The sequence below is a fragment of the Phyllobates terribilis genome, unplaced genomic scaffold, assembly GCF_046119375.1.
Source record: "Phyllobates terribilis strain yellow unplaced genomic scaffold, ASM4611937v1 Scaffold_10__3_contigs__length_209671492, whole genome shotgun sequence".
Taxonomy (NCBI): Eukaryota; Metazoa; Chordata; class Amphibia; order Anura; family Dendrobatidae; genus Phyllobates; species Phyllobates terribilis.
This window is the reverse complement of record NW_027362770.1, coordinates 51152072-51165419: the sequence shown is the minus strand read 5'-3', so window position 1 is coordinate 51165419 and position 13348 is coordinate 51152072. Positions and strand designations below refer to the sequence as shown.

Sequence of the window (13348 nt, the reverse complement as noted above, 5' to 3'; positions counted from 1 at the left end):
ATCGTTTTATGTTCCTTTTTTTTTTTTTTTTTTTTTTTTTTTTTTACAGTGTTCACTAAAGGGGTTAACTAGTGGGACAGTTGTATAGGTCAGGTTGTTTCGGACGCGGCGATACCAAATATGTGTACTTTTATTGTTTTATTTATTTATTTTCATAAGATTATTTATTTATGGGTACATATATATATATATATATATATATATATATATATATATATATATATATATATATATATATATATATATATATATATATATAATAATTTATTTTATTTTTTTTCGTTTTTTTTAAAAATATTTTTACAATTTTTTTATTTTTTTTTTTTCTCACTTTCTGACATTTTTATTACTTGTTCACATTGTCCCACTGTGGGACTTTCACTTTTTGCTGCCTGATCGCCTGCATGGCATAGAGCGCAGCAGCACCCTATGCCATGCAGCCTGTCAGCGCTGCACAGGGAGAAGTTACTTTGGTTGTGCACTGCACATGACCAAAGCAACTTCCTACCTCCTGGTGACCCGGATGTTGTCATGATAACGTCGGATCACCATGGCAACATCCGGGACCGGATTCAGACGCCGCTGGACGCCGGCAGATAAGGCAAGTATAGCGCTTACCTCCTCTTGTCACCGGAATGCTGCGATCGATTTCGGGGATTAATGTGCCTGGAGCGGTGCGGGACCGCTCCCTGCACATAGCACAGGGTGTCAGCTGTAACAATCAGCTGACACCCGGAGCCGATCTCGCCCGCACCGCTTGTGTGCGGGCGAAATCGTCAGGGCGTATTAATACGTATCAGGCCCATAAGGCCCAGGGCACAGATATGTACTAATACGCCCTGGGTCAGAAAGGGGTTAATACTTTGGAGTGGCCTAGTCAAAGTTCCCACTTGAATCTTATTTAGATGTTGTGCCATGACCTTAAAAATGCGGTTCATGCTTAGAAACCCTCCAATGTGGCCGAATTACAATAATTTTGCAAAGATGAGTGGGCCAAAATTCCTTCAGAGCATTGTAAAAGACTCATTGCCAGTTATCGCAAACGCTTGATTGCAGTTGTTGCTGCTAAGGGTGACCAAACCAGATATTAGGTTTAGTGGGCAATCACTTTTTCACACAGGGCCCTGTAGGTTTGGATTTCTTTTTCCCTTAATAATAAAGACCTTCATTTAAAAACTGCAATTGTTGGTTACTTGTTTTATCTTTATCTAATATTTTACATTTGTTTTGTGATCTGAAACATTTAAATGTGACTAACATGCACTAGAATAAGAAATCAGGAAGGGGGCAAATACTTTTTCACACCACTATATTTTATAACTCCTCAGTCTGCACCATTTGTTTTTAGCACTTAAAAGCATTCATAGTCTTTAACCTTTGCAGTGATGGGTGTTTCTCTAGAAATTGTGGTGTCTTTTTGTTTTGTTCTTTGTTTTTTTTTTCTTACTACTACACCTCACTGCTAATGCACCAATTTTCCAATGCATTTACCATAGGCAATTGTTTAATAGCATTATCACTTAATGCCTTCCTTTTTCCTACCAGATGTCAATAGCCTCAGACTCGAACTTGAAGGAATTACAGTTAAGGGGAAAAATTGTCCTAAGCCAATTAAAACCTGGGTGCAGTGTGGCATATCGATGAAGATTCTGAATTCCCTTAAAAAGTAAGGATTTACCTGTACATGTGCTGTATGGCGTATTTAAGTAGCGCTGTTAGATCCTATTATGTGTAATCTTGCTCTGAAGGCCTCCCTGACTCTTACAAAGCTAATGTCCAATTTGGAGCCACGCCATGAGGCTGTAGTTGCCATTTGGTTGCGCCCTATTACATTTTGTACAGACTTTTTATCATGGACTACCCCTTTAAAGGAACGCACAGCAAACTCAACCATCAGGTAGTGTTTGTCTTCGCTTTACATTGCAGAGCTGTACTTTAGTCTTGATACATATTTTTTTCTGTATGGCATTAAGCTGCTAATTCTTCAACATCATAATTTTCCCAGAGGAGTAAAAATTATATTAGTGTAACCACTGAAGACCCCCTATCTGAGCCAGATTTCTCAGTGCCTGGTTTCCGTTTTCCTACATGAATGATGATGACTGGAATTTTCCTTTTAATATTCTGTTGACAGAAGAGTCTAGTCTTAATCATGTTCTCCTGATGACAAAGGTCGCTCTCGGAGGCAGACCCTCCACATATCTAGCCATTTTATGACCTCTATTTCATCTTTGTTTAGAGATTAAATGCAGGAGGAAATAATATTTTAAAGAATGAATAAAGTACTCGCCTGTGAAGTTCTCCTCTGCATCACTGCTTTTGTGGTCCTCTGGTCTTGTTAACGTGTCCACCAGTGATGACTGGACCACTTCAGCACAATAATCACTAGCACAAGAGCACTAGGGCAGTGATTGACTGCAGTAGTTACATTCCTATTTAACTCTGTAAGGATTTGCTAAAAAGACCTTCAAATGTTTCAGTTGGGGTGAAGCTGAGAGCTACCGTATGTTTTGTTGTTGTAATACATTACTGCTGCAGTCAAGTGCAGTGACCCCAAATAATATAATATAAAATAACAAACACATCAGACACTCACCCCTCACTGCCGCTGAGCTCAGTGCTGCAGTTAAAACACTGACTGGATCAGGAATGGAGTACCTGGCTGTTCCTTGTTTTAGGTATTTTACAGGTGTTGGGATTTTCCTGAAAGAGGAATACCCCTTTAATGACTTAACGTCTTGTCTTAACTTGAGGGGGTTGTCCACATTCCTAGACAAGTGTTTTTTTTTTTGTTTACATGAATGCATGCATTTTGGGCCAAAAATAATTTTTGCAACTTGGTTTCAATAAAAAAAAATGTACCATTTCCCTACTATAGCCTCTAAAGACTTTGTGGATCGTGGGTGATGGACACTGTGGGACATGTGAGTGCAGCGCCGGCACTCTGCTTTTGTCTTAGACACCGCTGTAGCTTCTGTGAAAGAAGACGTAGTCAGGGGGCTTAGATGGAAACAGTGAGTAACACCAGCACCGCCCCCATAGCTTGTAGCACCACCCTCAAACTAGTCACCAACTGTGGGTAGTGAAAGAAGCAGCGAGTGACACCATCACAGCCCCCTGATTTGTTTCACGGTGGTGCTAGAAGCTGTGGGGGAGCGCTGGTGTAACTCACTCCTCTCTCCGCCCCCTGATGACCTCTTCTTTCACTGAAGCTATGGGGGCGGCGGAGATGGAAGCAGAGTCCTGTTGCTGCACTGACATCAACCCCAGCATCCATCACCCCGGATGTCTTCAAAGGGGGCTGCCATCGAACAAACTAGTGAGTAACTGTACTGCTGCCCCTGTGACGTCCGGCTCCAGGAGGGGCAATGGACACTGCAGGGAGTGAATGCTCCTGTGACGTCATGTTTGACACTCCTCCCAAAAAAAATATCTCGAAGATTTAAGGATTAGGGAGACGCGTTGGGGTGTTGTGTAAAAAAGGAAATTACAAAAGTGGTTTGGGGTGTTAATATAGCTAAAAAATACATTTTAGATATCGCTTTTAAAAAAAATTTTAAACATGTTTTATTGAAAAAATTAATTGCTCATTAATACTGTCTGGCAAATTTAACCTTGCCCTTAACATAACATAGGTCTAATATAACATGGATGTCCAAAACCATAAGACACCCATGTCAGTCACCAGATATCACATACTTTATCATGAGAGAATACCCCTCATCACCTGTGGATCAACGTGAGTCTAAGGGGGATCACCAAGGTTTCCATACCCTATCAAATTTTTCATGACTGTATCTATTTTTATATACCACCCTCTTATAAGAAGCTGCAGTATTTACCATATTGACCCAGTGTGAAATTTGTGTTGGTCTTCTATCCATCCATCTAATGGCGATAGCCTTGCGGGCCAAAAACAATGTTTCTCTGAGAAGACTGCTAGAGTTATGAGGCTAAGTGTCCTCATCAATGATTCCTAATAAAGGGCAGAGTGCTATAGTGGATTGTATGAGGAGGGCAATACCACATCAGATGTATAAAATCTGCCGCCTCTTCCCCACCGTTCTAGCAATCTGCAGTGGGGGGGGAACTACCATTTTATATAACCTGCTAGGAGTCAGGTAGCATTGATTGACTACATACATTTTGACTAGCTTGTTAATTGCTGTTAACACACATTCTGGGGAGACCCCCTTGGGTCCCTGGCTCTTTAGGCTCACATTCAGGGGGTATGAGGCTATGAGAGAGTTTCCAATGTCTGGTTGCTGGGTATTTAGGGCATGCCTTAGTTTCAGATACCTAAAAAAAAAAAAAATTGTCTGGGGACTTGATAGAGCTGTTGACATTGATCAAAGGAAGAAAGTACACCCTGGCTATCCTTTTAAAGTATTTTTCTATTGAATGTGTTCATCTTCTGGTTGCCATCAGACACGCATATGAAAAACCAACGCCAATCCAAGCACAAGCTATTCCTGCAATCATGTCTGGCCGTGATTTAATTGGCATTGCCAAAACCGGAAGTGGAAAAACAATTGCCTTCCTGCTGCCTATGTTTCGACATATTTTGGACCAGAGACCTTTAGAAGAAGGTGAAGGGCCAATTAGTAAGTCATCTTATGAAATTCTGCATGTTATTTTCTTTCTATTTACTTAAATATGAAGACCTTTTTCTCAATCACAATCTAGTTACATATTTCAGGTAATGCCAGTTGTTCTTTGGCTTTGGATTAATTTCTGTTTTTCTCTCAAATGGTGCAGCCTTTAAGAAAGAACAAAATTGGCTAATCCGGTATGAATTATAGGGGGAAACCTCTCAAACTACTTCCTCTGAAATGCCTCAACGTTTCAGAGAAAGACACCTGGCTTCAATAATGCAGCCATACTCCTATTCATGCTGCCTGTGGTTTGGGCAGCATTTATCTAATGAAAGGTTGCCTTTAAGGATGTGACGAGTTCATTCAGGTCACTGATGTCTGCGTCTGCATGCTCCTAATCAGCCATACTGAAGAAACCATAATTCTCAGTGACCCATGCCAGTAAACAGCATAGACCAAATCAGATCATTCTTTAACTAAGGGAGTTATTACTAGTTGCTCATATTCTCACTGCTTTGCTACATAATATGAAATCGGCACACTTCTTTCTTTTGTAAGGAGCTATAATCTAAAAGGTTGGTGTTTCTGGAAGGCTCTACAGGGATGGGGGATGTAGAGATGGCTTCTGCCTACGTTACACAAACTGAGTTTCTTAGGTCTGCTCCCAGACTTGAAATGATCACTGCACTTGAATATTACACCAAGAAAGGGATCTTTTTTGAAAGCTTAAATTTTCAGTTTTTATAAGGATACCGAGATCTGAACTGTAGCCTTTAAATTCTGATCATGGCAGTGTGATCATCACCTATGCATGCCCCAACACCAGCAATAGACTTCTGCCTTTTCTATTGTATTACATTATATTGTTTTATACAGTACAGACCAAAAGTTTGGACACCCCTTCTCATTTAAAGATTTTTCTGTATTTTCATAACTATGAAAATTGTACATTCACACTTAAGGCATCAAAACTATGAATTAACACATGTGGAATTATATACTTAACAAAAAAGTGTGAAACAACTGAAAATATGTCTTATATTCTAGGTTCTTCAAAGTAGCCACCTTTTGCTTTGATGTCTGCTTTGCACACTCTTGGCATTCTCTTGATGAGCTTCAAGAGGTAGTCACCGGAAATGGTCTTCCAACAATCTTGAAGGAGTTCCCAGAGATGCTTAGCACTTGTTGGCCCTTTTGCCTTCACTCTGCGGTCCAGCTCACCCCAAACCATCTCGATTGGGTTCAGGTCTGGTGACTGTGGAGGTCAGATCATCTGGCGTAGCACCCCTTCACTCTCCCCCTTGGTCAAATAGCCCTTACACAGCCTGGAGGTGTGTTTGGGGTCATTGTCCTGTTGAAAAATAAATAATGGTCCAACTAAACGCAAACCGGATGGAATAGCATGCCGCTGCAAGATGCTGTGGTAGCCATGCTGGTTCAGTATGCCTTCAATTTTGAATAAATCCCCAACAGTGTCACCAGCAAAGCACCCTCACACCTCCTCCTCCATTCTTCACGGTGGGAACCAGGCATGTAGAGTCCATTCGTTCACCTTTTCAGCGTCGCACAAAGACACGGTGGTTGGAACCAAAGATCTCAAATTTGGACTCATCAGACCAAAGCACAGATTTCCACTGGTCTAATGTTCATTCCTTGTGTTCTTTAGCCCAAACAAGTCTCTTCTGCTTGTTGCCTGTCGTTAGCAGTGGTTTCCTAGCAGCTATTTTACCATGAAGGCCTGCTGCACAAAGTCTCCTCTTAACAGTTGTTGTAGAGATGTGTTTGCTGCTAGAACTCTGTGTGGCATTGACCTGGTGTCTAATCTGAGCTGCTGTTAACCTGCCATTTCTGAGGCTGGTGACTCTGATAAACTTATCCTCAGAAGCAGAGGTGACTCTTGGTCTTCCTTTCCTGGGGCGGTCCTCATGTGAGCCAGTTTCTTTGTAGCGCTTGATGGTTTTTGCAACTGCACTTGGGGACACATTCAAAGTTTGCCCAATTTTTCGGACTGACTGACCTTCATTTCTTAAAGTAATGATGGCCACTCGTTTTTCTTTACTTTGGCTGCTTTTTTCTTGCCATAATACAAATTCTAACAGTCTATTCAGATGGACTATCAGCTGTGTATCCCCCAGACTTCTGCACAACACAACTGATGGTCCCAACCCCATTTATAAGGCGAGAAATCCCACTTATTAAACCTGACAGGGCACACCTGTGAAGTGAAAACCATTTCCGACATCACTCTGCTAATTGCGCCTGGTTGGCCGCATACATATGCTAGAATACCCGATGCTTTAGAATCGGGCCACCATCTAGTATAAGACATATTTTCAGTTGTTTCACACTTTTTTGGTAAGTATATAATTCCACATGTGGTAATTCATAGTTTTGATGCCTTCAGTGTGAATGTACAATTTTCAAAGTCATGAAAATACAGAAATTTCTTTAAATGAGAAGGTGTGTCCAAACTTTTGGTCTGTACTGTATATCTGTGCCTATAAGCTGCCTGCTGGTCAGAGGGAGTCTGCTGAAGTGCTGGGGGAGTGAGAGATGACCTCTAGGAAGGAACAAGGCTGGTTGTTATCAGTAGTGACCCATAATGTTCTACGTCAGGCCTCATTCTCACTTGCATATGTAGCTCAGTATTCTGTATTAGTATATATAAGCCAAAACCAGGAGTGGGCTGCTGCCCAATATACAAAAGTGTGAATAGGGCCTAACTTTGTAAGAGCAGACACATTTTAGAGACATGCATGGCAGAATGTGACCTACAATCTGTGCTTATAGGCTTCTGAGATGGAACCTGAGCAGCCCCGAGGTAGGATGTTAGACGCTTCTAACAATACTTTTGTTTCATTAGTACTTTTTCTATCATTGAATGTGTTAGATATGTCATTATATAATATTGTGTGCATAAAATTCTGTGACTGAATATGGATTATATGACATCTTTCTTTTTAGCGGTCATAATGACACCTACTAGGGAGCTGGCTTTACAAATAACCAAAGAGTGCAAGAAGTTCTCCAAGACACTTGGACTGCGGGTAGTCTGTGTATATGGCGGAACAGGCATCAGTGAACAGGTATGATAATGCACACTCTACATAAATATGTTTTAAGAAGAGCAAGTTTATGGTTAAAGAGCTAATGTCGTTTCAACAAGATTTCCATAAATCAGTAGTACAAGCAAAGATAAGAGACTTTATAATATATTATCATAGAAAAATGCCTCTTTACTTATCAGAGTTTTTACTGATCATTCGCTCTAATAAAGTGAAGCCTTACTGAGGAATCAGGTTACAGCTGCTGCTCATTAAAGTATGTGGAAAGAGGACAATAGGAGGGTGATGCTTCAATGAGTGAGTGAAGCACAGCACAGATACAAAAAACAGACCATTTTAGTTATTTTGTTCTCATCCTGCTCATTGCTGCTGTATAATGGTGCTTCCTGTGTATATAAGAGCCTGGGATCGGGATGACTTTATAACAGCTAGTCTCCATCCAGCAGCTCAAGGAGAACTGACACACACAAATGGATCCTGCAGGGCAGGAGAACTGACACACACAAATGGATCCTGCAGGGCAGGAGAACTGACACACACAAGTGGATCCTGCAGGGCAGGAGAACTGGTGATAGATGCTGAATAAAAGGCATATATTGACCAGAAATAATGCTATTTCTCGTGTACACTTCTAATGTTGCAGCAGATGTTATAATAAGAGAAGCTTAACATTGGCAGTTGCATCTATTACCAGTATTTAAAAAGCATCCTCAAAGTTAGCTAAAGCATTTTTCCATGTAGCTTCTTAGAAGACTACTGCATAGTGCTTGGAGTAATTCCTTACTACGTTTTCCTTCGTTCCAGATTGCTGAACTTAAGCGAGGTGCAGAGATAATAGTCTGTACGCCTGGTCGCATGATTGACATGTTAGGTGCAAACAATGGTGAGTCATTATTTTTTGTGAGAGGTTTTCTATTTTAATTCTATTTCACAAATGTATTTGTTTGCTTTGGTTACAACTCTTATTCACAGTATCTGGGGGCTATAACATTGATGTACTGTCCAAGACCTTTACTCATGAGCATGGAGGTGTAGCGGCAGTGCCCACCTTATTTACACTGGCACAGTGGCTTGTCTAACCATATATATATATTGTTAGTGCTGTATTCCCAGTACACTGTTTTTAAGCTAAAAATTTTAAAACTACTAGGGTTACGCAGGTGCCATTGATGACAGTGTGGGTGGGGGTGATTGCAATTTGTCAGTTTGTCCTGGTCATTTTGCGCATCTCACCAATTTTATTGGATACTTCAACCCTAGATCATGTTTATTTTTATGAAAATAACTGGTCCCATATCAGAAACCTACTGGAACCATAATTATTTCACACAACTTGCAGATTTGTTGCAGTATTTTCTGTGGCAATAAAAAAAAATCTGTCCTGTACCTATGAGTATGAAATTTGCTGACATATCATGTGAACATGACGTTATTGCTTCACATGCCTCAACGTCTATGATTCTGTAACTGTAATGCCTTAGGCTGCCTAGAAGAAAACTATGACTAGTCAGTAAATGAGTGCACACCCAAAGGGTCCTTTCACATTGCGTTTAGTACTCGCTCGGTGGCCTAGTCGTGGTTTATGTCTGAACCCCCCTGCAAAACGGGATTCATATTACGTCTGTGTCTGCCTCCAGCACACTGCAGAAAATGATGCACATCAGAGGGCACGTTCGCTTTGTGGGCACCATTATAATCTAGGGCACCGCCGGTGCATACACCCAAATCCCGTTTTGCATGGGGGGAGTTGGATGTAAGCCCCGACAGAGCCACTGAAAGGGTGCGTGAACACAGTGTGAAAGCACTTTACCTTGTTCTTCTCAGACCATTTTACATTGCCAATTCTAGGTTCAGTTCAGTTGTGTATATTTTTTTCTCCCTACTTTACACTTAAAAGTGCACAACCTGATATCTGTGAGAGAAGTTATACAGTCCAGTTCACTTACTAAAACCTAAGACATTAGCTAACATATGTAATTTCTTTAAGATCCGGAATGAAAACAGACTGAATTCTTAACTGCTGCAAGCCCATTTATTTTTTTTCTGTAAATTGCTTCCTTTGCTTGCCTTCTGAAAGTAAAGGGCTCTGTCAGTACAGAATGACTGTTCAAACCAAGAACATGTTCTCGGTGCATCATGGCGGGGTCAATCCTTTAAAAACGCCTTCCCATCTGCTTTCCATCTATCGCCACTCCACCCCTCTTCTTTGACAGATCTGGCTTCATAGAGCCATATTAGGGTGGAGTTAGATGGAAAAAAAGCAGGTGGGAAGGTGGATTCAAATGATTGACCATGCCTTAATGCATGGAGTGCCTGTACTTAGCTTGAAAAGTCATTCTGTGCCGACAAGAGTCCCTTTACAGAATGACTGTTCAAACTAAGTACAGGCACTCAGTGCTCTATGGCGCGGCCAATCATTTAAGTGCATGTTCCCACCTGCTTGTTTTCCATCTATCTCCACCCTACTCTGGCTCTATGAAGCCAGATCTGTCAGTCATAGAGGGGAGGAGTGGATATAAAGGAGAAAAAAAGTAGCTGGGAAGGTGTATTTAAATGTTCGGCCACGCTATGGTGCCCTGAGCGCCTATGCTTGGTTTGAACAGTCATTCTTTGACAGTGTCCCTTTTATGGGATTCTCTGGGATTTAGAAATTGTGGCCATTTTTCTCCAGCATCTACACAACTGAAACTTTGTAATAAGTGGTTTAAATGTGGCTCCTTTTAATGATTTTGTAGACTGCACTGTATTGCAGTGAGAGTATATCAAATGTTTCAATAAATTATGTGCTGAAAAAGTGGCTGCACATTCTGGGCAAATCCTTTTTAAAGTGAATCTGTCACCAGAATTCACAAAACAAACTGCTTGTATTAAACTATTCAGACCTGATGAGGCTGTATACTTACTTTGAAAATGTCTATACAACCCTTTATGAAAGGGTAACTCGCTCTCCACTCACCTAGCTTGAATGGCAGCTTCTCATTGCCCCTAACACTGCTCAGTATAAGCTGCAGCTGTCAGTCATTCTGGGTGGGCGGAGATTGATTGTTTGCATTCATGAGCCATTTCATTCTGTATCTGATTTCATAAAATACTCATCTTCTAGGGGTTGTCTGGTCTAAAATGAAAACTTTACAGTCACTCTGTGTGACTGAAGACTTGTGAATCCTCCTAGCACACGCACTGTAAGGATTTGCCGTTCTCTGCCCCAGGAACGGAGGTCAGGTGTGCAATATGCATACTCCTGGGCAAAACCCATCTAATGGGCACAGCCTCGCCCATCTACTGGGCACAGCCTTGCGAATACAAGTGTATTGAGCAAGACCGCACCCACTAGACTGGTTCTGCCTTGGGGTATGCTTATCACATACTTGACCACCGCTCCTGGGGCAGAGATCGGCACATTCTCAGTGAGGGCGCTGTGAGGGTTCACAAGTCCACAGTCACACAGAAGGACTACAGACTTTTCATGTTAGTCTAGACAACACCTTTAATATCAGGATTATACAGCCATTCTCACATAGATTGTAACCGCATTAGGTATGATATAAAAATTCAAGGGGTTATCCAGAACTAAATTTTTTTTTTTTTTTTACTATGCACCAAAAAATAAACAGGCAGGTAGTTTTCTAACTAGTGAGCACCTACCTGCCTGATCTACCTGGTGCCAGCTCAGAGTGGTCACTGACCACTTATGCAGGCGATTCAGCTTCTCTACGTCAACAGAACAGCTCTTCTTCTTTTGAGCTTCTCAGTTGACAGGGCGTTGACTGCCGATGTCATGTTGATTGACAGCCAGCTTCCCGCAGTTACGCAGCGGGGATCCTGCTGTCAGCATGACGTCAGTAGTCATGCCCTGTCAACTGCAGGGCGCAAGAAGCCGCTGCTCAGTCGATGTGACATCAGCAGAAGCCACAGAATGGCCATCAGGAGTGGTCAGTGACCGCTCTCATTTCCGGCAGAGATCTGCACTGGTTAGAACAGGGAGGCAGTTAGTAACTACTTACCTGTTAATTTTTTACTGGACCCTAAGAACTAATAGTGTATTCAGTTTGTATTGTGCAATCTAGTGACAGAGCAGCTGTAATTTACACCTAAAGAGATCTTGTTTTTTGTTTGGTTTAATGTAATGGCTAAAGAGGGTCTTCTATTTACTGCTTTTTACATAAAAATTAAAAATTAGCCATTTTTAAACATTTAATACATATACAGAAGAAGAACTGCAAGCCTCATACTAGAAATTGCTGACTGAGCCTTGGGCAAGTAGTATTGTTAGAGGTCCCTAAGAAAACATTAGATAGAGTGATAATACCACGCAGGAGACAAACTGGGCCAAACCTGTGATAATGAAAGCCTCATCCATTACTTCTAACTGCTCCTAATTACAACGCATTTCTTTACATGGCTCTCGTGTATTTTTTTCTGTATGGTGGGTGGGAAGAATGGCTAAAGATAAACGATGTTAATGTGCTCTAAGAAGGATTGCCCGCCATAATGTTAAACTGCTGCAATACCTTGATGCCTATTTCCCTCCTGATTGCAGAGCCTTTTTGGTCTCTTTCTGCCTCTGTCCGCCTGTAATCTGCACACGATGGTCTCCACTGCATGGACCTGAGCTGTTCTGTCACTGTAAGGCTGGGTCGCGCTGCATGTATGGATCGCGATCTCCAGTCTATTGTATGCCTATCAAGCTTAATTTGTCTGGAGACCAGGGGCTGGTCTGGAAATTGTGGTCCATACATGAACTGTGAAATTTGGATTTTTAAAGCTGACCCAAATCAATGGGGATGAACTGTCAGATTGGTTTCATAGTGAAAGACTCTCACCATCGCCAGATATCGCGCTCTTGTCAGACGGTTCTGGGGGGTAGATCTAGAAGCCATCCAACACTCTGCAGACCAACAACATAGGAAGCCAAAACCTTTGCTCAGAGTGAAAGCGGGAGCTCTAGATCTTGATCTCCTCTTCTGCTTTGCTGCTCGTTCCTTGGGTGTGAAGGCAGCATGATCTCTGGAGATGCTATGAAAACCAACTGGTCTGATTGTGGGAACGGAGGACACAGATTTTGTGATTCATGACACTCTTCTCTTTCTGCATAAATTGATGGATGGCTCAGATGTCATTGACTTCTATGGATTGGTTTGATCGCACACATTGCAGTTGGCTGCACACACTTGTGTTCTCAGGAATATATATCTTTAGCCCAATAAGAGAAATGTAATGAATTTGATATGGAAATATTTGCATGCTGAACTTGTCTGTTTTTATCACTGTGTTCTGAAAAAAACCCTTTACTAAACTGTTACATTGTTTAACTTCTGTGGAAAAAATATTTCCGTGCAAGAAATATAGAACTGGATTTCCAAGACTGCTCTCGGAAGGTAGGTTTGTTTCAGCACTTTGTCAGATGCACGGATCCGGTGGAAGGATGGTAAGGTGTTTGAAGATACTAGAGGAAATTGTGATATTTTTAGCTATTGGCTTGAATGGCCATTACATGTCAGTGCTGCGTTCAAACTCATGTCACGTACATTGGGTGGATATGTGTCACTGTTTTAGAAACTTCTTTTTACTTTGAGACACTGATTGAGCCACACGTGCCTCAAAATTAATAACTAAAGGTCCCAATGATTGAATGTCACACTCCATTAAAATGTATCTGAAAAAAGAAATCTATAAAGTCTGTAAGGC

At 41.4% G+C, this 13348-nt stretch overlaps 1 protein-coding gene across 1 annotated transcript in view; it reads left to right on the top strand.

The window, feature by feature from the left end:
- Positions 1 to 13348, top strand: part of DDX46 (DEAD-box helicase 46) — a 102839-nt gene that overhangs the window by 38165 nt on the left and 51326 nt on the right. The window contains exons 9-12 of the mRNA XM_073649554.1: positions 1546 to 1666; positions 4429 to 4604; positions 7560 to 7681; positions 8465 to 8543. Of these exons, the coding sequence (XP_073505655.1) occupies positions 1546 to 1666; positions 4429 to 4604; positions 7560 to 7681; positions 8465 to 8543 (498 nt within the window). The remainder of the gene's footprint in view (positions 1 to 1545; positions 1667 to 4428; positions 4605 to 7559; positions 7682 to 8464; positions 8544 to 13348) is intronic.